At 46.0% G+C, this 25,149-nt stretch overlaps 1 protein-coding gene and 1 non-coding gene across 5 annotated transcripts in view; one reads left to right on the top strand and one right to left on the bottom strand.

Annotated features, from left to right (window-relative positions):
* The window catches only part of POLE (DNA polymerase epsilon, catalytic subunit), a 61,017-nt gene that overhangs the window by 34,911 nt on the left and 957 nt on the right, over window positions 1-25,149 (bottom strand). For all 4 annotated transcript variants that reach the window (XM_061384418.1, XM_061384419.1, XM_061384421.1 and 1 more), the window contains exons 2-23: window positions 21,274-21,415; window positions 20,760-20,840; window positions 20,289-20,333; window positions 20,043-20,135; window positions 19,578-19,732; window positions 17,295-17,436; window positions 17,099-17,179; window positions 16,277-16,384; window positions 15,834-15,944; window positions 15,465-15,550; window positions 15,150-15,269; window positions 13,210-13,342; window positions 13,004-13,117; window positions 12,684-12,896; window positions 12,316-12,423; window positions 7,632-7,760; window positions 7,454-7,556; window positions 7,222-7,368; window positions 6,718-6,863; window positions 3,045-3,193; window positions 1,824-1,916; window positions 1,468-1,612 (exon numbers count right to left, since the gene is read on the bottom strand). In XM_061384418.1, coding sequence (XP_061240402.1) covers window positions 1,468-1,612; window positions 1,824-1,916; window positions 3,045-3,193; window positions 6,718-6,863; window positions 7,222-7,368; window positions 7,454-7,556; window positions 7,632-7,760; window positions 12,316-12,423; window positions 12,684-12,896; window positions 13,004-13,117; window positions 13,210-13,342; window positions 15,150-15,269; window positions 15,465-15,550; window positions 15,834-15,944; window positions 16,277-16,384; window positions 17,099-17,179; window positions 17,295-17,436; window positions 19,578-19,732; window positions 20,043-20,135; window positions 20,289-20,333; window positions 20,760-20,840; window positions 21,274-21,415 — 2,644 coding nt within the window. The remainder of the gene's footprint in view (window positions 1-1,467; window positions 1,613-1,823; window positions 1,917-3,044; window positions 3,194-6,717; window positions 6,864-7,221; window positions 7,369-7,453; window positions 7,557-7,631; window positions 7,761-12,315; window positions 12,424-12,683; window positions 12,897-13,003; window positions 13,118-13,209; window positions 13,343-15,149; window positions 15,270-15,464; window positions 15,551-15,833; window positions 15,945-16,276; window positions 16,385-17,098; window positions 17,180-17,294; window positions 17,437-19,577; window positions 19,733-20,042; window positions 20,136-20,288; window positions 20,334-20,759; window positions 20,841-21,273; window positions 21,416-25,149) is intronic.
* On the top strand, window positions 24,104-24,210 carry LOC133229312 (U6 spliceosomal RNA). The gene has a single exon (XR_009730537.1). It is a non-coding gene; the product is annotated as a U6 spliceosomal RNA (small nuclear RNA).

Here is a 25,149-nt window from a genome sequence, read left to right as displayed (position 1 = left end):
GACTAAGTAGGAGAAAGGGGCTTCCCAGAAGGTAAGAGGAATTGATACAGTGGTGAAGAATCCGCCCACCTAGCAGGAGACTTGGGTTCAATCCCTGGGTTGGGAAGATCCCTCGGAGAAAGGAATGGCAACCCACTTCATTATTCTTGTCTGGAGAATTCCATGGACAAAGGAGGCTGGAGGGCTACAGTAAGTACGTGGGGTCACAAAAGAGTTGGACAGGACTGAGTGACTTAACAACAAAAGTAGGAGAGAAGTGTGACAACTCTTCCTTACAAAAGGTTCCAATTAATAATGTACAAAGAACGAGGGAAATACAGAGTAGCCTTGGGCAGACTGATGCCCACTGTGACAGGATACTCCCAGTGCTAAAACCAGAGGGCGAAGGTTCACAGTGAAACAGCACATCTGCAGGGTCTCAGTGCAGAGCAGAGTATCTCCTCCACGGTCTTTACTAATTACCGGGATGCTCTGCTGTGTGGCTGGGATCTGCCACTCCTCTTGGGAGTGTGGACTCATGGACTAGTTCCTGTACCGTGATAGTTGGGAAGCCAGCAGGAGTGCTGATCCTGATTCAGTGCTCCGCAAGAATGCCAACACAGCGCACGTATCTCTGTTTTTTTCCTTCAAAAAACCCAAATAACCTCAATCTAGTAACGAAGAACAAGGGACAAATTCAAATGGAGGGTGAGTCCGCAAAGCACCTGACACGTATTCACCAGAGTGTCTGGGTCATAACAGACTGGAAAGACCAAGGGGGCTGCCAGGCTGGAGGGGACTAAGGAGACAGGCTGGCCAAATGCAGGGCGTAGTCCTGGAAAAGCTGAGAAATACAAAGCTGTAGTTGAGTTATGGTGTGGTGCTGGCACGACTTCTCAGTTCTGACAATTACACTGGGGTTTATAGAAGATAAATAGAAACAGGCAGGACTTCCCTGGTGGTCTAGTAATTAGGAATCCGCCTTGCAATGCAGGGGACGTGGGTCAGATCCCTGGTTTGGAAACAGCCCATGTGCCACAGAGTAGCTAAGCCCGTGTGCCACAAATTACTGAGCCTGTGAGCTCCAAAGCCCATGCACCACAACAAAAGACCCCAGATGATGCAACGGAGACCCCATGTGCCACAACTAAGACCCATCACAGCCAAATAAAAAAATAAAGAGAAGCAGGCTAAAGGATATACAGGAATTCTTGTTCTATTCTTCCAATTTTGCTGTAAGTCTGGTAATTATGCTAAATAGGAACAGAGACACAGGTAACTTTTGAACACAACATCTCTGGAAGATGTTCAAGCTAGAGAAAGATTATCTGAAAGTCAGAGACATTCAGAAATGGGAGCACCCACTCAGAAAGGGGAGCACCTCAGTGTAAGGGCCAACGCTTTCCCCTTTCCCACACTCCTATCAAGAGAGGTGGCACGAAGAACCCCACCCCAGACAATAGGTCTTTGCTAGAGATGCAGGCTCACCTTGACCATGATGTTTAACATAGCCCCAGGGTAAGAGATGGTCACCTTGGGCTTTTTCACATTGGTGGTCTTGATGACAAAGTTTTCGGGGAAGCTGTTGGGCAGGACACACCATATCCCATCTGTGTCCAGCTCTAAGGGCCTCCTTCAGAGAAACAGAGAAATGAGACCATATGAATGATGGGCACGGATGTCTACAGAGCAAGAACCCTGTGTCAATGCCTGACAGTGGACAAGGTTCCTCCTGGCTGGGAACCCACAAAACGAAATACCTTCTCAGCCCCTGAGTCCAGCCTCCTCACCTCAGGCCGTGCTCCCCCAAGTCCCAGAAGCTGGTGACCAAGTGCAGCACTCACCCGATTTGCTCGATCAGCTCCCGTGCCTGGGTGATGATGTTGGCCCCTGTGAAGCAGACGATGCCAGCCATCTCCATGGAGTACCAGCGGGCCCTGGGGGGACAGTCACAGCTGAGGGGTGGGAGGGGTACCCTCAAGAAGGACGTTAGAGGAGTCAGGGTTGGGAGGAGGGGACATCTGAAGCAGGGAAGAACTAAGGTGGGATTAAGCTCTGTGCTGAGGATATTCCTCTGTTCCTACTTCAAAGCAGTGCTCAGCTCAGGAAAGTTCTGAAAGGATGCAGCATGCTGCCACGGCAACAGCTCACAACCTCAGCTCAGCAGGACTCTCCAGGGCAGTGGCCGAGAGAGCCCCCTCGAGTTCCCTCCCACTCTCCCAGGCACCACCTCAAGCCTTCCTTGTTCTCCCAAACCCCACACTCATCCTCTAACTTCTCAGGCAAAACACCAGCCCACCTGGCTCAGCACTCACATCAGGTCTCACAGGTGTCAAGTGACCCGAGGCCAGGCCCTCCTGCCCCAGGGAACTCTGCTCAGGCTAGCCCTGCTCTCAGCCCCTCCCTCTCTGCCATTAAAAGGCAACAACAAATAAATAAAGCCACTTTCCCTCAAACCAATCTGCCCTACCACCACCTTGATCCTCCAGGGCCACCCATGTTGACCCTCCTGGGTTCCACCCACAACAGCTAGGCCTCACCTTCAATGACCTGCTCTACCGAGGCCCCACCTACCTAGCTGCTGGTTCACCGGACACACTCAGGTCCCACCTTGCCTCACCTTCCTTTGGCACCCTACCCTGGGAACATACTCCATGTTGGCTTTAGGATGCCCCCATTTCTGGCTTTCTTGACTTCTCAGAAGACTTTGCACCCCTCACTAGTCATATGCTCTGGAGAAGGGAGTGGCAACTCACTCCAATATTCTTGCCAGGATAATTCCAGGGACAGAGGAGTCTGGTGGGCTACAGTCCATGGAGTCACAAAGAGGTGGACGTGACTGGGCACGCATGCACTAGTTGTATGCCAGAGACTACCAAACCGCTCTGCAGCCTGGGATGCTCAGAAGAACGTGTCCAGGAGTGCTAACGCCCCAGCTTCCCAGAACCCTCTGAGTCAGTGTGACCTTAACCCCCACTCAACCCACCCTCTCCCGCACTCCTTGAACAAGGCCCCGACTCTCCCCTTTTGCTCGTGCCCACAGGCCCCACCAGGCAAGTGCCTACCCCTTGCGCATGACGTAGCCATAGAAGGAGTTGAGGATGCACTTGTGCGCCAGCTGCAGGGAGTCGTACAGGACCTCCATGTTCCTGCAGCGCTTCACCTCCGCCGCGTCCCCCACCTCCACGGCTGCGGAGAGCTTCTTTTTCCACACCTGCAACCCACACAAAGACTGTCACCTCCTGGACTCTTCCACCTCACATTCTGTACATAGGCCCAAAGTTATGATATTTTGAAATTTTCAAATCTATAGAAAACTTAAAAAAAAAATTACAACAAAGACCATATACCAGAGGGGTTACTGTTGATACTTTTTTACCATATTTCCTTCATTCCATTCTAGAGAAAAACTCTACCGGCAACACCAACGGCAAGTTGAAATTATCATGACCTGACCCCCCTAAATACTTCAGCAAAAAATTTCCAGGAACAAGGACATTCTATATAAGCTCAACGCTATCACTACACCTGAGATATTTAACATGGATACATCAGCTTGTCCCCCATAGTGTCTGCATGCTTAGTTCTCACCTACCCTGAAACACTTTCAATCTAGAACTGCCCCATGTAAGACAGATATCCTGAAAGGACTTATGAATACAAAGAAACATATCAATATTACATTTTTATTACTTGTGAGACTAAGGACTAGGAGAAAATACTTTGTGATAGCAACAACCCACTTTGACACCTCAGACTTAGGGCAATTTCAACCCCCATAGAACAGAATCCAGAACCTGGCAGCTAACAGGAGAAGCAGATGAAACCTACATCTCAAGACCAGTGACAGAGGCTGGGGCTTCACTCCACCAAAGAGGCCCAGGGGCTCCCAATCCAAGTCCTTTTACTTAATTTACTCTTATTAATGCACTCAATGGGCTGAGTTATAGGGTTTCTCAAACAACAGAACTCAGAAATCACTGACAGGCTGAAAGCAAAGTGCACATTCTTAGAGGCAACATCTTGGAATAACAATTTACTCCTTAGCCAACACTCATGGACCAACAACTGTTTATCAGATACTATACCAACTGCTGGAAGATGGACACAGCTGTACTAACAAGGGCTGTGTGCTACTGTAAATGGTTGAGAAGAAAATGTTCTTGTCACTGTGGTGGTGGTTACAAATCTTTTGCTTAAGTATTTAGGGGGGTCAGGTCATGATAATTTCAACTTGCCTTTGGTGTTGCCAATAGTTTTTCTCTAGAATGGAATGACGGAAATATGGTAAAAAATTATCAACAGTAACCCCTCTGTGTATGCATTTGTCAAACTCTATAGAACTGCCTAGGAGAAGGCAATGGCACCCCACTCCAGTACTCTTGCCTGGAAAATCCCATGGACGGAGGAGCCTGGTAGGTTGCAGTCCATGGGGTCGCTAGGAGTCGGACATGACTGAGCGACTTCACTTTCACGCACTGGAGAAGGAAATGGCAACCCACTCCAGTGTTCCTGCCTGGAGAATCCCAGGGACAGGGAGCCTGGTGGGCTGCCGTTTATGGGGTCGCACAGAGTTGGACACGACTGAAGTGACTTAGCATAGCAAAGAACTGCCCATCTGAAAGGGTCAGATGTACCCCACATCAATTCTACCTCAATAAAGCGGACATGGTCACCACCAGGGAGGGTGAGACAGGGATGTGACTCAGGGGTATCTGAACTCACTTCCGGCCTGAGTGGCATTTCTTTCTGTTTGCTAGGCTAGCTGCTGTCACAGTGGTCAAACACTGGGTATTCTCCTTCATCTCAGAACATTCCACTGTTACTTCCCCACCTGATGTCTTTTCAGTACCTAGAAAAGGGTCTGGCACAGAACAGGTGCTCAACCAACGTGCTGAGTGATACAAAATTTGGATCACACTGAAAGACATTAGATTGTTACTGCTGAGGGGAGTGGGGAAGGGGCATGAAGGACCTCAGGAATGCCCAGTGCCAGTCGGGGCTGGGGTGAGGCGCAACATGGTGACGCCCATCTCTCACATCCACACAAGCTGCACCTCCTGGGATGCTGAGCTTCTAAGAGGCCAATGGACAGCTCAGCTCCCCAGCATGCTGCAAGGCTTGCGTTTGGCAGATTAGCTCCTTCTGCTTCACTCTGACAAAGTGAGTCTTAGCTAACAGGAACTGTGGGGCGGGCTTGTGACACTGCACTGGCAGCTTCCACGATGTGAATGGCCATCCAGAAGTGTCCCAGGACAAGGAGTCAGGCCCGTCTGTGTCTTATTAACTTAGGGTAACAAGAGCTACTCAGGAGGTCCTTAGTAAAAGTGACTGATAAAGAAATGCAGGGAAGGCCATAAATATCTCAGCAACTTTCCCATCCAACGTGAGAAGAAAAATTTTTTTAAAAGTTTGGAATTTAAAGAACAACAACAACAACAAAAAACCCAAAAGACATTTACTGAGTGCCTACTATGTGCCAGGCACTGTGTTAGATTCTAAAAAATAAAATGGACAGTCACAACACTGTCAACACTCATCTGATGAGGAAGACATAGACACGTAACTCAAACAGTTTAATTAAGATAAACTGAGGCAGTATGACGATTCCTCTGAAGATTAAAAATACAATTACCATATGATTCAGCAATTCCACTTCTGTGTATATACCCAAAAGAACTAAAAGTTGGATCTTAAAGAGACGTCTGCACACCCATGTTCACAGCAGAATTATTCAAAATATCTAAAACATGGAAGCAACCCAACTATCCATCGATGGGTGAATGGATAAACAAAATGTCCATACAGTGGAGTATTATTCAGCCTTAAAAAGGAAATTCTGATACATGCTACCATGAATGAACCTTGAGGGCATTAGGCTCAGAGAAATAATCTAGTCACAAAAGGACAAATCCTGTATGAATCCACTTACATGAGGTTCCCAGGCTCACAGTCCACAGAAACCAGAATGGAGGATCATTGTTAAGGGAATGCAGTGTTTCAGTGTTGCAAGATAAAGAGTTCTGCAGATGGGTGGTAATAGTAATTGCAATGTAAATGTACTTAATGCCACTGATCTGTACACTTAAAAATGTTAAATTTCATTATACATATTTACCATAATAAAAATATAAACTTAACAATGATAACAAAGCCTGATGATGACAGTCTATCAGGGCAGTTCGGGATGTGAACAATGAGTCTAGCAGTGAAGGAAGGTCTCTCAGAAAAAAACTCGATATGCTTAAATATAAAACACTTACCTGCTGATATTACAACTGAGATATTGTTGTGTATTTCCCTAGTCCTACTGGTAAAACATGTCAGTGAACACACTCCCCTCACTCCCCCTGGTCAGAGGCTGGCAAAGTAAAGCGCCACACCTGTACACACAAAGTAAAGGGCCACGTGTGTGCAGTGCTCGCCCTCAGTCTCTGCTGCCCCCTCCCTGCTGCGGGCAAACGCAGCTCAGACCCAGGAAAACTTATTTATAAACATGGCCAGCCCAGCCGCAGTTTGCTAACCCCTGCTCTAAATAATTATTTTAAAAGCAACCATTCAGAATAGCTTCAAGGCCCCAGGCCCTTAATTCTTCAAAGTTAAAAACAACTGCATGTTTATTGTCTGAGTGCATGCACTGGGCTCAGAGATTGGGAGTAACACATGGAGACAGTGCTGAGCAAGGATTTTCACCCCAGAAACTAGATCCTGCTCCAACCTCACTAAGGTCAAGCTCACCTTGTGGAGACCTTTGAACTCATAGCGCCTGTCCCGAAAAGCACGTACAGTGTCCACATAGAAGGAGTTCTCCCGCTGGCAGATGGTGGTGAGACGCTCTTCCACCTTGGTCACGTGGATTTTCTTGTATGCCTTCCGGCAGTAATCTGAAGCACAATTGAGAATGGTGGGCACGTGAGACTCCACACAGGGGACAGGCCTCCTGGACACAGCCAAAGAAAGCTAGGCAATGGATGCCAACAAACATGGGTTTTTTTGGTTAACTCAAAGGAGCAGAAAACTCAGAAAGACAAGTTCCTAATCAATCACATCAAAGGGCAGCCCTGTATGAACAGACCAAATACACAAAGACTACAGGAAGGAGGGTTTGGGAGCCAGAAACTTGCAGAAGGATAAATGACAAAAGGAAGCCTATAGGACAAACTAATTCACAGTGGTCTCATCTACTTCAACTGGTTCGAATGACCTCAAGGTGTGACACACCAACACGGCCCAACTGCTCACCTGCCAGCCTCCGCTTCTCATATTTAGCCTGCTCCTCACGGGACAGCTCGTGAAAGGCCCGGGCTGGGCCCTCGGGGGTCAAGGGAGGGAACTTCTCTGACTCCAGTTGGTGCTGGATCCGATGATACTCACTGCGACTGGCTGGCACTAGAAGGAGTGATGGGAAGAGAGGATGTGACAGAGACCCGCCCACCCGCTTCCTGCTGAGCAGCCCCCCAGGGCCGACACTCACTGAACTCTCCCCTCCACTGCCAGGCCATCTTCCTCTGGCAGTTCGCTCCAGGCTTGTTGAAGTCACAGGCTGCGCAGGTGGCCTCATCCACCATGGCAGAGGGCTGAGAGGGGACAGGAAGAGAGCAATTAGGGTTTAGGCAGAAAGAGCTTGATTCTGACTTGAGAATGTGTCTCACCTGCAGGCGGTTCGTCAAGATGATGTTGGGGTACATGGCCCCCACGTCCAGGTGGTAGATGAGGGGACACTCAATTCGGTTAGGAACATCTTTCAGGGAGGTGAGCTTGGTCTTAATCTGATCACACACCTACAGAGAAAGTGGAAAGAAGTGAAGGCTGGTGACCAAGATGGAAACTGGAGATTGTACAGAGTAACAGAGAAAACACCATGGGTCCCAAATGGACGACAGACAACATGCACCAACACACCAGACCCTGGAGGTACAGGACAGAGCACCGCAGCACGGGAAGCAGCAGACTCCACCCCAAGAGAACTCTGGGGTTGGGAGAGAAATGCGTAATATGCGGCCTCATATGGCACGGCCCATCTGCTAACAAGTAGGGGGACCCGCTAGATTACCAACAGCCACACTTCCTGGGTGCCCCGAGTGCCCCCACAGTGCAGGCAAGTGACACACCATCAATGTCCTTGCAATTCCTCATCTCACATATGAGAAGCTTCAAGTTAGTATGGACCCTCTGAGGGTCCTCTGAGACCAAACACCACGCTCTCAACTGTGATACTAGATGGTTTCCAGCATTACTTTATAAACCAATGAATCAGATTCTGTTTCCAGCCAAGGCTCTTAGCTTAAAAACCCTCTTGACACCAAACACATGGAAATCCTAAATGAAATATGAAAACTATCCGTGTAAATGCAGATGTGATCTTCTAAGTTATCCCCAAAGAACAAATGTGATGAGAAGACTCAACATCAGAGCAGTGAGTTGACTCAATGGTGTCTGGCAGAGGCTGGGCCCTGTGTTGGGATCCCCAAGACCACCCCTAGATTTGGTGACTCACAGGGGAAAGACACAGCTCAATGAGCAAAGGGCAAAGGCACTTGGGGGAAAGTTGGGAGGAGCCCAGGTTCAAGCTGGGATGAGCTTCATTCTTCCAGCAACAAGCTGTGATAACACACGAGAAGTGCTGTGAAAAGCACTGTCCCCCACGGAAGCTCATGGAGACCCAGTGCCCAGAGTTCTTACGGAGGGCTGCTCACGTAGGCAACTCTGCCTGTCTGGACCAAAACCCAGACTCCAGGAAGGAAAGTGGGCACTTAACACAAACCACTGTTTGCACGAACAACCTGAGCATGAGTGAGTGAGCCATTCTTATTAGAGGAAGGTGAGAAACCTCCTGAAGTCCAAGTTCCTGGACACTGGCTAAGGGCAGCCATGCAGCAGGCCTTTCTGAGGTTTGTGGCCTCAGGCCTATGCCGTGAGCTCTTTAACTCACATTTCTCATGCTACCTCAAGGAGGGGCAGGCTACACACAACAAAAGGGAGACAAAGTGCAGAGCCCCAAATAAAGGCAGGACTCTCAAAAGCCACCTCCATAAAAGAATAAACTACAACAAGTCTGCTCACCATGTCTATTTTGAACTCTGGGCAAAGAAAGCATTTTCCTTGAGCATTTATCATAACAGGCACTAACAGGTCTCCACTGGCTCTGGGACTCTTCAGCCAAGGAACCAGGTAAGAAGGGGCATCGGGCCCATGTTACTTTTGGGGAACCAGGAAGAAACTATCAAACTACCAACGGCCCTCCTGCTGAAGAGGAATTCAGATTCCAAAATTGCAGAGCGACAGGACTTCCCTAGATGTCCAATGGTTAAGACTCTGCACTTCCAATGCAGGGGGTGGTGCATGTTCGATCCCTGATTAGGGAACTAAGCTTCCACAGGCCACATGGTACATCCAGAAAGGAAAAAAATATCTCAAAATCGTGAAGCATGGGGAAAAAAAAAAACTCTACCATGACTGACAGCAGACACAGTGGGAGGAGAACCCTAAGAACATCAGACAATAAACCTCCTGGAGTAAACATGGTAAAATAACGCTAAAGATAAGTGAATACGCAAAATCTAAAACAGGACGAGAAACAACAAGGACCTACTGTAGCACAGAGAATTATATTCACCCCTTGTAATAACCTATAATGTGAAAGAATCTGAAAAAGAATACATGTATACACACACACACACACACACACACACACGGGCTTCCCTGGTGGTTCTTGAATTCACCTGCCAATTCAGGAGACACAAGAAATACTTCCTGATCCCTGTGTCAGGAATATCCTCTGGAGAAGGAAACGGCAACCCAACTCCAGTATTCTTGCCTGGGAAATCTCATGGACAGAGGACCCAGGCAGGCTACAAGTCCATGGGGTGTGAAGAGTTAGTTGGACATGACTTAGTGATTAAATAACAGGAACAACAATATATATATACATGGAATTCCCTGGTGGCCCAGTGATTAGGACTCTGTGCTTCACTGTAGGGGGTACACATTCGATCCCTGGTTAGGGAACTAAGATCCTGCAAGCCACGTGGCACAGCCAAAAAAGGGGGGGAAAAAAAAAAAAGAATATATATGTGTGTGTGTATTTTAAAAATTTGAATCACTTTGCTGTATACCTAAAACATTATAAATCAGTATACTTCAATAAAAAGGTTTTAAAAACAAAACACAGGAAGAGAAAGTCCACTATAAAGAAAGAAATAAAGCACATTTGAAAAAGAACCAATAGAGAGCGTCTAGAAATAAAAATATTGTCCTAAAACACAAAAACAGTCACTAAAACTAAAAAAGGCTAAACAAGCTTCTGATAGTCATATACTTTTATTTTCTCTCCCAAATGTAACACCTAAATCAGAACATTAGATATGTATTTATTTGATAAGTTCATTTTGTCCAAAACTTACACAACAATAAGAAATACAACGTTAAAACTTGAGAATTACTGTACTTAGGAGTTATTTCAAGAAAAATTGGCTTAAAAAAAAACACCTTTAGATCTGGGGTCAGCAAACCTCTGTGAATGCTCATGCTAATGCTAAGTCACTTCAGTCGTGTCCGACTCTGTGCGACCCCATAGACAGCAGCCCACCAGGCTCCTCCGTCCCTGGGATTCTCCAGGCAAGAACACTGGAGTGGGTTGCCATTTCCTCCTCCAATGCATAAAAGTGAAAAGTGAAAGTGAAGTCGCTCAGTCGTGTCCGACTCTTATCGACCCCATGGACTACAGCCTACCAGGCTCCTCTGTCCGATTTTCCAGGCAAGAGTACTGGAGTGGGGTGCCAGGTTTTGTGGCTACAGTCTACTTTTTCTTTTAAAATATTTTAAAAATATGAAAACCATTCTTAGCTTGCTGACTGTACAAAAACAGCCCTTCTGTACTATAGCTTGCCAACCTCTGGACATTCAAAGTATAAATTGGAAAACATCTAAATCACACAAAAATCAACCAGAAGAAAAAAGGAGTATCTATCAAGTAGAACAGGAAATACCAAAAAGATAATACTTATTGTTTCTAACTGAATTCTAAGCAAATGATTCTAACTGAATTCTAAGCAAATGAATCATTCAGAGAATAATTCCCCCATCCTTCTCTGTGCTAGGGCATGCTCTGAAATGCTGCTCGGAGAGGGAAGATGAGACCACAGTAGTGGGAAGGCTGGGATGATGGGATGACACCTGGACAGGCCAGACGCCGCTGTGTGCCCCCAGCTGACACCTCCCACTAGCTATCACCACACTACTACCGAGGCGGTCACTCAGGAACAAAAAGGTGAACCTGCTACCCTTTCCCTAAAGACCCTAGGCCACCCTACAGAGAACAATTTCAGGGACTCTGGATGACCATCTGTCATCTATAAAAGTCCACGTCCAAATTCACTAAGGTGTCTGGGGTCCCTCCAATTAGCACACCTTCAGCCCATTTCTCACTCATTTCATTGGTTCATAGACTTAAAAGTAGTATCTTTGGGGAATTCCTTGACAGCCCAGTGGTTATGACTCAGAGCTCTCACTGCCAGGGGCCTGGGTCTGATCCCTGGTTGGGGAACTAAGATCCCACAGGCCTCACGCCAAGGCCAAAAAAGCAGTTATCTTTGTTTTGTTCAAGTTGCTCTTTAACTTCTATTTGTCATTCAGCCTACACTCTCTTCTTCCCAAGTTGGTTCATGGAAAGTTCCCAAAGCATATGAGCTGTAGCTGACAAGAGCTGTACAGAACTTTGTACTATGTAGAGCACGTGCACACGTTCTTGTTTGAACTTTGCCTGGTGAATATGTTACATTTCTTGAAATCAATCCTAGAAGCAGGGCCTGATAGAGACCCAAAATGCGCCACATCCAAAGGAATAGGATCAGCAAAGCAGGCGGTGCCTGGTGCCTCTGGTCATGTGATACACTTTGCAAATGGTGCTTTCTAACTACTACGTGAAGGACTTTGCAGTTATGATATTCTACCCTGTAATTTATAGGAACTCCTATCATTTTTAAAGTCTATAGACAGAAAGAAAGTAAAAACCTCCAATGGCTCCTTGCTGCCTACAAGACACAATTGTATCTACCCTTCATTTGCCTTTCTCTCCCACATCAGCCCACCACTTTGTTCTAAAAGCCATCGCCTCCTCTGTGAAATTCTCCTGTCCAGAAAGTCGAGTCCCTCACTGTGCCAATACACTGTCCTGTCCTAACTACACGGGACCAGGCCCCGTGTCCTGTCTCGGCAACCAAGCACTATCACACAGTAGGTGCACAATGAATAGGCCACTGAGAGAAGCCACTCTGCAAGGCAGGGCATGTAAACAGACTGTTCTCCCCACACCACTTCCCTGAGCCTGTGCATCACCTCTTGGAAGTTGATGACCTGCTCCATGGGCACCTTCTCCTCTTCCTCGATGGCATGACGCATGGTTTTCTCCACCCGCTGCAGCAGGAAGTCAAAGGCAGCAGGATTCTAACACAAACAACCAAGAGAGGATGTGAGAAAGACAGGAAAATGGCCCCACACCATGTAACCTACTTCAGGTGGGACTCTACCAAGAGAACACTCCAGAAGGAGTGGCACCCTAAAGGGCAGGCCAGACAAAGGACAACTGGTGAGGGGTCCATGGGTGAGAAGGGGGAGAGGGCTTTATTTCAGCCCTTGTGGCTGGGTCCCTCCTGCGTCCTCCCACAGCACTGGCGGGATGAGGCCCAGCCTCAGGAGCGGCGCACCATCCGGAACCGGCAGGGGATGTCACTGCGGAACACGCCGGACTCCAGGGCTTCTACGTGGCCACCCACGTAGGTCTCAGCATCCAGCACGTGGCCGTCATCTGTCAGCTTGTTGAACTCCTGCTCCTGCTTGTTGGGGAAGATGATGTTGGCATGGAAGGCCTGCACCATTAGCAAGGCCTCGCACAGCGTCCCAGAACCTTTCCGCAGCACCTACCGGGAAATACCAGGCTGTGAGCCAAATACAGAAATCAACGGCTGCACCCGCAATAGCTGCCTGGGACCACCCAGTCAGGCAGCGGGCCAGGAGAGGCACTGACCTCATCGGGCTCCATGGGGATGATGGTACACAGGGCGAATATAAACGGGTGGACATACTTCATGTACAGGTAGTATGTGGCCACTGCATCCGACACCGAGTAGGTCGCCAGAGTCTGAGGAGAGGACATCAGACAGTAAGGTCAGTGAGGGGTCCAGAGGCCGCCACCCCCCAGCAGAAGGTGACTCAGCGAGGCAGCACACGTGCCTGGGGCTGCTCAGTGGCCATCCGGCACATGTCTTCAGGGTCCAGTTCCACTGGGTCGTAGCCCAGCTTGGCTTTGGCCGCCGCCTTGAGGTTGTGGCTGCCCACGGGCAGGTAACTGTCCCTTTTCACCCACCTGGAAAGGAGAACAAAAGCAAAAGCCAGAGATAATTCTGAGACGAAGTCTAGGAACCTGTGAGATGTGGTGAAGCTGGACACTCTACAGGAAGATGCAGGGTCCTGACAGGTACCCCAAAAGATCACCAAGACCTCACGTGGTACAGGCCCCTTGTGAAAAGCTTTCAGCTGGACCCAGTCAACTTCACAGAGAAACCCACAAACACAAGGAGACGACACAGCCGGTCCTCCAGTCCTTGCGAGGCCTTCCTCTCACCCTCAAGGAGAAATACAAAGGGGACCAGGCAGGAACCTGCTGTCTGATTCCTGCTGTAGATTCCTCCACAGCTTATTCGCTACAGGTGCTGCCAGGCTCTGCCCTGCTCTCCCTGCCCCTCACACTCTGCTGTCAAACTCCCATCCTCTTCTTACACAATCCCTTCTGTATAAAAACACTTGAGGTCCCTTCGTGCCATCTCCACCTCTTGCTTCCTCACAACTCAGCCCCACGACAGACACCACTGTATCTCTAGGACTTACAACTTCCTACTGGCAGCATCCGATCTCACCTTCTGTGGCCTCTCTGCCCTGTGGGCCGTCCTCCCCCTCAGAAATGCCCTGCTGAAGGATCCCCAGTATTGCTGCCTCCACTGAGGAACCCCACCTCTCTTTTACTCCTCTTACTTAAAAAAAAAAAAAAAATTATTTATTTGACTATGCAGGGTCTTAGCTACAGCCATGAGGGATCATCAATCTTCATTGTAGTATGTGGGATCTTTTTAAAAAATCATTTTTCTGGCTGCACTGGGTTTTGGGTGCTGCGTGTGGGCTTTCTCTAATTGTGGCGAGCAAGGGCTACTCTTTGTTGCAGTGGCTTCTCTCGCAATGGAGCATGGTCTCCAGGTCTGTGGGCACAGTAGTTGTGGAGTATGGGCTTACTTGCCCCTTGGCGTGTACAATCTTTCCAGAGCAGAGATCAAACCCATGTGGCTTACATTGGCAGGAAGATTATTAGCCACTGAAATACCAGGAAAGTCTCCATTTCTCTTCTTGAGAATCCATCAACTATCAAGTTTTTGGTCTTATCACCGAGCCCCACAGTCTCCAGATCCTCCATGTGGATGGAGCTCCCAGGTCTGCTTTTATTCTGAACCTGAGCTCTGCCCGATTTCTCCAGGAGCCCAGCCCAAGCCCTGAGAACCAGAATTTCCTAATGCCTCTTGCACCTGTCCCCATATTTATAGATCTCAAAGTCCTTGACTCTCAGATATCTCAAGACCAGCCCTCTCTTCACTCTTGTTCTTGTTGCAACCCGCCTGCCCTTCAATCCACACACCATAATACCAGGGGTAAGGAGAAAATTCATCAAGCTTTAAATGTGTCAGTGGCTCCCCATGACCACCAAGATAAAACCAACCTCCTCACTGGGCACAGGAAGCCCAGGTGACCTTTCTCTCCAGCCTTCCTTCTCGACACTCTGGGCCACCTTGCACACTTATCCTGAGTCTGGACACCCCAGCCTATCTGGACACCATGCTTGTCCTTCAAGAGAGCCTGGCTGCCACATCCCAATCTAATGTGGGGAAGCCAAGGCCTCTCTGTGACCTCCCATAGCACCAGACCTCACTCTACCAGGTCTTTCTTTCTGGTCTGGTTTCTATACCCTGGGGACCAGTCAGCAGCCACTGTCCACAGGTGACAGGAGCTACTTCTCGGCAGCTTCTGTAACAAGGTATGGAAAGGACCAGTGTATGTAAGGGAGTCTCACTTACAGAAAGCCCTCATGAGACACTGCGATAAGCCACCACGTGAGCTGCAGGGCCTACCTGAGACAGTCCATGTGGATACACTGGGGTGATTTGTACTCCCCCTGGCTGTCCTTCTGGAACCCTATCTCCTGGTACATGCTCAGTCCATGGACCGCTGCTCTGGCCTCCACAAATGGCCTAAGGACAAGAGGACGGAAAAACATGTGGGACAGTGAGTCTCTAATTTCCACAGGGGCCGGGAAGACTGCCCCAGGGGCCGGGAAGACTGCCCCAGGGGACACCTCACACCATCTCCTCTTAAACAGGGTGAGCAGCTCACGTGTGCTACCAGGCAGTGCTTCTCCTATCTCTCCCTCCCCTTTTCTGACTCACCAGTCAAAAAAGTCCCCATTATAGGTGACCATGATGGTGGGTTTGGCCTCCTGGATGTGTTCAAACCATCTTTGGATTAGATGAACCTGAATTTAACAAATTTTGGCAGTCAAAGGGTTACTTTACTCTTCCTCAAGTGTAAACACCTCTTTTTACACCAAGTTTTAACACCTCTCCAAAGCTGAGGAGTAACAACTTCACATGATCCCTTTATTTCCATCTTAACCTTATGTGAACGAGGACCAACCACTGGGGATTGAGCCCAGCTGCTATTATGATTAAACAAATGCTGAGGTCTAAGAGGATCACCACGCTTGCCTCCTCTTCCTATTCCCAAACATCAGGCACTTTCCCAAATGGCATCTCTACCTCATCGGGCTCATTGAAGACACAGAAGGGTCCTTCATATTCTGGCTTGGGGGTAAATTCGAAATCTTCTATATCTTCTGAGACAATCTCCCTGTTGGTGATGAGGTAGCCCTGGGAAGTTCATTAGCAGTCAGTGTGAGTTACAGAAACAAAGCCTAAGACACACCTCCCACATGCAGCCTGGAGATTTTTGCTACAAAACCTTTGCAGCAACTTGAAACACCATGGCTTTCCCAAAAAAGACAGGCTACTTCATCCTAAGACTTGCCCGGAGGGCACAGAGTGGCTAGATGCCAGAATAGATTGCTTGTTCACTTGTGTGGACTCCATTCTCTCATTAGTCACCAAACAAATACTAACCACGAGTGGACACTGTTCAGGTTTGGAGACCAGACTTGGTCCCGGTTCACAGAGAGCTCATACTCCAGAAGGCACCCACTCACCTGACCATCAATCATATAGGAAATCATCATAATCTGGTCGGTCTCAGCATCTGGAAACTTGAGGGGCAGTTTGGTTGTCTCAATGTCAAATGCTAAAACCACGGGGTCCTGAAGGGACAAAATGTAGCATTAAGTTGGCCAAGAACCAAGCTGAGCTCTGGAGACCCTGGTGGTTCTCTTGACACCCATGACATCTCCACCTCTACTGCCAGTTACTAAAAGCAAGAGTTGAGCTGCTGTGGGGAAAGGTCCAGGAAAAAGCAGGACAGGCATCTTGGGGTGGATTGATCTACCATGATGGTATAAAAACTTGAACATACAAGATATGGCTGGAGCCACTGTTCACAGGAAAAGTCTAGAATTACAGAACACTTGAGTCTCAAGACACTTTAAAATGAATCACCTCATTTTGACCTTTATGACAACTTTGACAGGAGACTGTGATACAGAACTGACAATCTCATCTTAGATGTGAGAAAACAGAGTATAGACTATCCCAAGATCACAAAGCTGTTCCCGAACCAGTTTTGAATCCATTTTCAACCTAACATGCTGAAACCATGCTCTTAACCATCAAAAATGGAAGCCAGAGCTTTCCCTCCAATGTTCCGATCCAGCCTAGCTCAAATATTGACAGCACGCGATGATATATATGTGCAAGGTCAAAAACTGATTTTAAAAAACCCAATTACTTCAAAATTCTTTTAAGAAAGTATTTGAGGAAAAAGAAGCAAACCAATCTCAAAATCAAATTCACCTTTCACCTTTCTCGCCAGAAACAACTAGAAAGTTTAGGATGGAGGAAATGCAAGCAGTACTTACTGGTCGTTCAACGAGGTCATCACGGCGGGCAATTTCCACTGGAAAGGCGCTTCCTCGGTACCGGACATTGTACCAGTGAGCCTGAAGGACATGTGGTGCATTAACCAAAGACTTCTACACCTGTCCAGGGAAGCCTACTCTATGGATCTATCCTTCAGTATCACCTCCTGGCTGTCAGTAGCAACAGCCCACTCACCACGTGGATCTTCAGGTCGATGGAGAGACGGATGTGGTAAGGTACATCATACTCTCGCATGTCCACAATGTTGTCCAACTGGTCGGCAATCTTCTTAGAGGTTTCCTCTTCATCAAAAATTACACTGCCCCCTTGCAGAACACTGCAAAATAAAGAGAGCAGCTTTTTCAACTATACTCTGCTAGGGACTGAATCGGGGAAAGGCCAGAGTCCAAACAATGTAAACACAAAGGTTTACAAGGTGGCTGAGATGATCAGGACAGGCCCTTCTTAAGGAATGACCTTGGATGACCCCCATCCGACCAAGCAGCAGGCCACGGACACAAGGAGGTTCAGTACACTTAGGACGTGCATTTTATTGGATGTAAGTTCCACCCCAATTAAAAGAGCAAAGAAAGGAGACTATTACTCGAAAGGCATGTCTACAGACGTGACCCACCTTCACTGAGGTTATTTCTTCATCAAGAAAACAAAGATGACAGGAACAGGCCCACCCAGCACAAGCATCATAAGGTAACGTGCTCATAAGCTCTTAGCATGGTGAAGTGACTGGTAAACAGTAACTACTTCTGCATCATAATTATTCTTACCATATCTAAGTGGGAATCACTGTCACTAGAATGTTCACTCCAATATTAGTCCGCTAAGCTTCCAAATACTGAATGGACTATTAAGGGGAAGAAAAAGGCAGTGAGTTTTAGAGAAGGCTCAGGCCTCTGGGGACTCAGTCTCCAGATACAACTTGCAGTGTTCTGAAAAATCATTAATGAGCCACTGGGCAGGGGGTGCTGGTGCAGAAACATCCAGGGTCCCAAACTGATCTACTTTTGCCAGAGGATACGATTAGCTCTCTTCTAAAATCCTCATAAATTTCTGCATGTCTTTTTTTAGTTGATTTACAATGTTGTGCTAATTTCTGCTATACAGCAAAATGACTGTTATATACATAAACACATTCTTTTAAAAATCATTTTCCATTATCATTTATCACAGGATGTTGAATACAGTTTCCTGTGTTATATAGTGGGACCTTGTTGTTTATCCATCCTATATATAATCGTTAGCATCTGCTAACCCCAAACTCCAGATCCACTTCTGCCCCGTGGCAACCATAAGTCTGTTCTCTATGTCTGCGAGGTTATTTTTGTTTCATAGATAAGTTCATTTGTCAAATTTTAGATTCCACATATTAAGTATTATCACATGGTATTTGTCTTTCTCTTTCTGATTTACTTCACTTAGTATGATAATCTCTAAGTCCACCTCGGCTGCTGCCAATGGCATTATTTCATTCTTTTTTATGGCTGAGTAGTATTCCACTGTATATATGAACCCATCTTTATCCATTCATCTGTTGATGGACATTTAGGTTGTTTCCATGTCTTAGTTACTGTGAACAGTGCTGCTGTGAACACAGGGGTGAATGTATCTTTTTGAATTATAGTTTTATTTGGATATATGCCCAGGTGTAGGATTTAGGATTGTTGGATCATATGGCAACTTTATTTTTAGTTTTTGGAGGAACCTCCATACCGTTCTCCATAGTGACTGGACCAATTTACATTCCTACCAATAATATAAGAGCATTGCCTTTTCTCACACCTTCTCTAGTGTTTGTCATTTGCAGACTTTTTAACGACAACCAGTGTGAGGTGGTACTTCATTATAGTTCTGATTTGCACTTCTCTAACATTTAGAAATGTTGTGCATCTCTTGATGTGTCTATTGCCCATCTGGTATGTTGAAGGCATCATACTTTTATTTGCCAAGATTTCTTCTTAATCTCTTACCCTGTTTCTTATTACTGTTGATATTTAAATGTTTAATGAACAGTGTGTGTTGTCCTTTATTTAAATTTCTCTGTATAATAACCAGGATTCTCTAGAGACAATGTGCTACATAAATCTAGATATTTAATAAAATTTGCAGACATCTTAATGCTTTCTAAAAACCATGAAATCAGACTCTGTTATGGTGGTGGGATTAGAAATCTAAAATGTCTTTATTGTTACAGAAACTCAGTTTGAAGCCAAATCTATCCCCATGTAAGAAAGAAGAGACAGCTGAACTATAACCTGGGAATCCACCATTAATTTAACACAAAGGGAACATATGAGAAAGTCTAACTAGTTGCTCAAAAGTGTTTCGCACTGAACAAAGCCAATCATTACGGTAGCTTTATTGCTGAGTTTTCCCATGTCCTATTCATCTTGTAAACTTAGGAAAAATGGGAAACAGTCCTATGGACCAACTGGCTGCTTTGCTTATGTGAACAAAGCCTACCTGGAGAGCATAGTTGTGTAGGCATCACTGGTATGACTCTGGTCCCGGTTTTTCTTCACAGCTGGGGAGATCTCCTTCCTCACTTTGACGAGGTCCTCCACAGTGTTGAAGGACAGCTTAATGTAATTTCGTTTCAAACCAACCAAGTGATTTGGCTACAGAGTGAAGAGACGGTGTTCATGAGTTCAAGAGAAAAAAATACTACGTTGGAGAGAGAAAATAAATAAGGGGAGAACGAGTCAACAGTACATAAATGAGTTGAAGAGTTGGCAACTCCAAAGCAACTTGTTCAACTCTGCATGTGGCACCAAAGACACCACTAGAGTTTTGAGGAGGAGGTGGGGACAGCCATGGAAGTCCATCATCTCTGCTGCCTCACAGGTACCAAGCATGTCCTCCCCCACCTCACCCCACGGACGAGCAGACCCAGCCTAATTCACCCAGAAAGGGCTGGGTCATACTCACCAAGTCCAGATCCTCCTTAGGGACAGTCTCTACTTTGGCAATTTTACCCTGAAACTTCTTAGAAAGAAAAGATGAAACTTCTCGCTCACAACCCTAAATCAGGATCAGAATGAAAAGACATCCCATTAGTAAAATCTATTTCCTTCCTTGCCTGTTTCTCTAGAAGCCTCTTTATTTCCAGTTTTGACTCTCCCCACAAAACGAAGCTCAGGTCATTTGACCTAATGCCATAAACGACAGACCTACCTTTCTGGTCGCAATGTAGAAATATGGCTTGTAGGGCAAGGCCACCTGTAAGAATCACAGCCCATGTGGGGTGATGACAAAGAAAAAAAGGAGAAAAATGAAGATAGGCTGTTTTTATTATACCTTTGAGCAGCCTAGATTCAATGCATCATTGACCTGGACATATCTTAAGAGAGATGATACAAGAGAAAATTAGACTTGCACATATCACAAGGGCAAGAGTCTAAGAGACACAGTACTGCTCATCTTTCAGTCTTCCTGAGCTAGCTTCTCTTAGGACATCTTAAGGGGTGACTAGTGTGGCTCCATGGGGCCCATGTTCCTAAAGAGCTTTGGGCAGCTGCCTGCTACAAGTCTCCCATAATCCCTCTCTCCTCACAGCTGCAGAGCTAAAAGGACACCTATCATTTTGGGCCCAATTATGCCTCATCACTGAGGGGTTTTTAGCTTCTTTGGATTCAAGGGCCTTACCTTAAATCTGCTCCCATCGTCTTGAATAAAGTAGTAATCCACAGCACTAACTAAGCGTTTATCTTCATCTAAAATCTCAGTCTGCAAGAGAGTCGGTCAACAAGAACACAAGGTTTTCCTCTACAAAGTACAAGAGCCTTTTCTTCCTTCTCTAGGAAACTGAGTACTTTAAAAACAAAGTCTTTCTCTACCTTTGCATAAACCCTACCAGACCCATTCACAAGATTTGTGTCATAACAGCATCCAGATGGGAATATCTCTGTCTCCTCATCTTTGAAAGCTTTATTCTTATGGGTAACAGGGATGCCCCTCACCTTTGTTATCCCAGTGACCTCTTAATGACCCAGAGAAGACCCCGAGAAGTTCAAGAGGAAACCCGGAGAGCTGCAAACAATCCCATCTCTACCTGGATGGTCCACAACATGTTCCCGCCAGGTGTCACCTGCTCTTCAGTAAGGGCTGTGCTGCCCTCCTGAATGGGAGGAGGATATGGAGGAAAAGCACAGGTGCTTACAGGGTGCATGTTGATGAGCCAGCCTGTCTTCTCACCAGGCTCCTTGAGTCTCTCAAAACCAAACCGCAGATCCATCTTATCTGTCCACTGACTGCGCTCCAGGCGCTTGAGTGCCGAGACAGAGGAAGAGGAGCCATCATCCCTGAGTGAAAAGAGGGAAATCCAGTCTCCACCGATCATGACACTCTACACCCGCAACCCTCAGTCCACCCAGTATAAGCATTTCAGACGTGACATGGTAGGAGCATCCCCGAAAAGTGCTCATTAAGAAAACAGGACTCATAGGAAAAATATGACTGGGACGTCATATTGTTTGATGTCATACTCACGTCAAAACTTGTTTAACTATGTAACCAGAACACTAAGAAAAACAACAATCTTGGCTGGACATGCCGCCTCATGGGGTAGTTAAAAAGGAAAATGCATCAAGTCCAGTATTGCAATCTTGAGCATTTATCCCTGACGAAAGAAAACTCATGTTCACACAAAAAACTCGTATGTGCATATTCACTGCAACTTTGTTCATTATAGACAAGAAGTGGAAACAACCCAGATACTCTTCAACAGGTGAATAGTTAACCTGTGTTATATCCTTCCCACGGAATACAATTCATCAGTAACAAACTTATTGATACATACAATAACCTAGAATGGTTTCAAGGGAATTAGCCTGAGTGAAAAAACCAACTCCCCCAAATTACATACTTTATTCCACTTATATAGCATTCTTTAGAGATGGAGAACGGATTAGCCATCAATGGGGGAAGGGAGATGGCTGTGGCTATAAAAAGGTAGCATGAGGGACCCCTGGGTCAGAACTGTTCTGTGGCCTGACTGTGCTGTTGGTCATGAATACAGAAAGTGCACAGAACTAAATCTACACACACACAAACGAGTGTTCATGCACTGCTGTATCATGTCAATTTCCTGGTTGTGACTCTAGTTATGTCAGCTGTTATCACTGGGGGAAACTAGGTTAAGGGATCTCTGTGTAATTTCTTACAACTGCTGCTGCTGCTGCTAAGTTGCTTCAGTCGTGTCCGACTCTGTGCGACCCCATAGACGGCAGCCCACCAGGCTCCCCCGTCCCTGGGATTCTCCAGGCAAGAACACTGGAGTGGGTTGCCATTTCCTTCTCCAATGCATCAAAGTAAAAAGTGAAAGTGAAGTTGCTCAGTCGTGTCGGACTCCTAGCGACCCCATGGACTGCAGCCTACCAGGCTCCTCCGCCCATGGGATTTTCCAGGCAAGAGTACTGGAGTGGGTTGCCATTGCCTTCTCCGTTACAACTGCTAAGAACCTACAATTATCTCAAAAAGTTTTCTCTATTTTTAAAATGATGGTACCCAAACTTATTATTAGTTTGTTTCTTGCAAAAAATGCAATTAACCGTATTTGACCACACAGGATTTTCAGAACTTGGGTTTGATCCATGGTCTGGGAAGATCCCACATGCCATGGAGCAACTAAGTTGGCACACCACAACCACTGAGCCTGTGCTCTAGAGTCCAGGAGCCCATGTGCAACTACTAAAGCCGGTGGATATGGGCACCCTAGAGCCCATATTCCCCAACAAGAGAAGCCACCGCAACGAGAAAGCCTGCTCAATGTAACTACACAGTAGCCATGGCTCACTGGTTCTCTGCAAGTAGAGGAAAGCTCCCGCAGCAATGAAGACCCAGCACAGCCAATAAAGAAATAAATAATTTTTTTAAAAAATAAAGAATGACCAAGTTGGAGACTAGTTCTACTAAAAATCAGTGGTGATGATTAAATCACGATACATATGATGGGCAGACAGAATTTTTTGTAGAGTGTATGGTTGATAAATAGCATTTGTGATATTTATTGAAGACCAACAGAAACAGAGAAATACTCACTTTTCGTTGTCTTCAAGATAAAATTCTGTAACGTCAGAGTTATTTGAAATAAGCTGAATGAACTAATTCACTTGTGTTTTCAAGTCATGTAATTTGAGTTGGAAAAATATTTACTGAACACTTTTCAAGGCGCTCATACAACCACCGAGGTGGCTGCAGCACATCTAGGAAAGTGCATTTCACGCTGCTAAGTCGCTTCAGTCGTGTCTGACTCTGTGCGACCCCAGAGACTGCAGCCCACCAGGCTCCACCATCCCTGGGATTCTCCAGGCAAGAACACTGGAGTGGGTTGCCATTTCCTTCTCCAATGCATCAAAGTGAAAAGTGAAACTGAAGTCGCTCAGTCGTGTCCAACTCTTAGCGACCCCAGAGACTGCAGCCCACCAGGCTCCTCCGTCCATGGGATTTTCATGCTAGGAAAGTGAAACAAGGATGGCTGCAGTGTGCTGGGCTGCACAGTTCAGTGTCTGAGTGCAGAGACAGCAGTGTTCCATGCTAAGCCATTTTTCTTTTAGCTGGCTTATAAACACTGAAAGGTAGCTCTAATTTCTATACAGCAAAGTCAATAATCATGTTTCTACAGAGTTGTTTGCTTTAAATGCATAACACAAGAAGCAAGGTCCTGGTTTATGACTGTTGAGTACAGGAGAGAAAAGTGTAGCCTGCCACCTGAGATTGGAGGGGAGCACTGGTACAGGCACTCAGATAACAGAGCCAACAGGGCACATATCTGTGCCACACTCCAGCCAAGGGCTCTTTCCTTCTCTACTGAAGACTTGTTTAATTCTACTCGATTCTGATCCCCTTGCCTAGGGAAAACTGCAAATGAACCAATACAATCTCCACATTTTACTGATATTCTTCTGTTTACTAACTACATGTGAGCAAACTAGGGTTACAGAAATACCTGTTGTGGTAGAATGAACTGTACCTTAAAAGCACGATATATCGTGCTCGCTTCGGCAGCACATATACTAAAATTGGAACGATACAGAGAAGATTAGCATGGCCCCTGCGCAAGGATGATACGCAAATTCGTGAAGCGTTCCATATTTAAAAAAAAAAAAAGCACGATATATCTTCTGGGACACCTGAGTCTGGATGTTGGAAGAACCACATATGGATAAAAATGGGGATATAACATTGTTCAATGTGAGAGGAACTATCTCAACTGAGAAGGGAAATCACTTCCCAGCTCAGTTACATCTGCCTCAAACCTCCCAAGCCTTTCTCTGCTTAGGGTTAAATAACTTTATACAGATTTTATTATAAACCTTAAATTAAGTACTTGACAAAGACTTTCCATCAACAGAACTATCCAAATCTATTTTGATTCCAGAGATTAGAATAATCCCAAATTGTTCACAATCTTTTAATTTCACAGGTGTGATCCCATCTAGATAGAATACAATAATTATGGCTTATCCATCTTCAAAACAGAATAATTACCATATTGCCATTCCAACTTAAAAAGCAAATGCTATTAATAGTTTCTTCTTTAAACTGCAGTTCTGAGATTCTGGCCCCTGTATATTTTGGGCTGAAGGCCTCTTTATTAGTTAAGCCAACTATATTCTCCACTCCTCAAAAATGTACAGCTAAGAATCCATACCCCATGACTTTTTGTCTTAATGTAAATAAATGAGCTACTTTTAAATCAATGAGCAGAGGAAAAAAAAAATGTATGTGTCTAGAATGGTGCAGTCTAAGAAAGGAAGCAGTCTAAGAAAGCTAAATATACAAAACAGAAACTAGAGAAAAAAAAAGATCTGAACCAAGCCTGTGCAGAATTCATGTCTTTAATTACTGTAACATGATTCATTAGTTATTAATTTATAAACATAAGTGGTCAGAGAATTTTGCTTAAGAAAAACTCCTTTGCCTGAAGATATTCCTTGGGTCACCTACACCTGAAGAACAGAATGATCTATTTCAAGATGAGGACCCTTATTTTTCACAAAAAATTATAGCCACCTGCTGTAGAGAATAATGACAG

The sequence above is a fragment of the Bos javanicus genome, chromosome 17 (assembly GCF_032452875.1).
Source record: "Bos javanicus breed banteng chromosome 17, ARS-OSU_banteng_1.0, whole genome shotgun sequence".
NCBI classification, from domain to species: Eukaryota; Metazoa; Chordata; class Mammalia; order Artiodactyla; family Bovidae; genus Bos; species Bos javanicus.
Note: the sequence above shows the minus strand (reverse complement) of the source record. Positions and strands in the feature narration are given on the sequence as shown.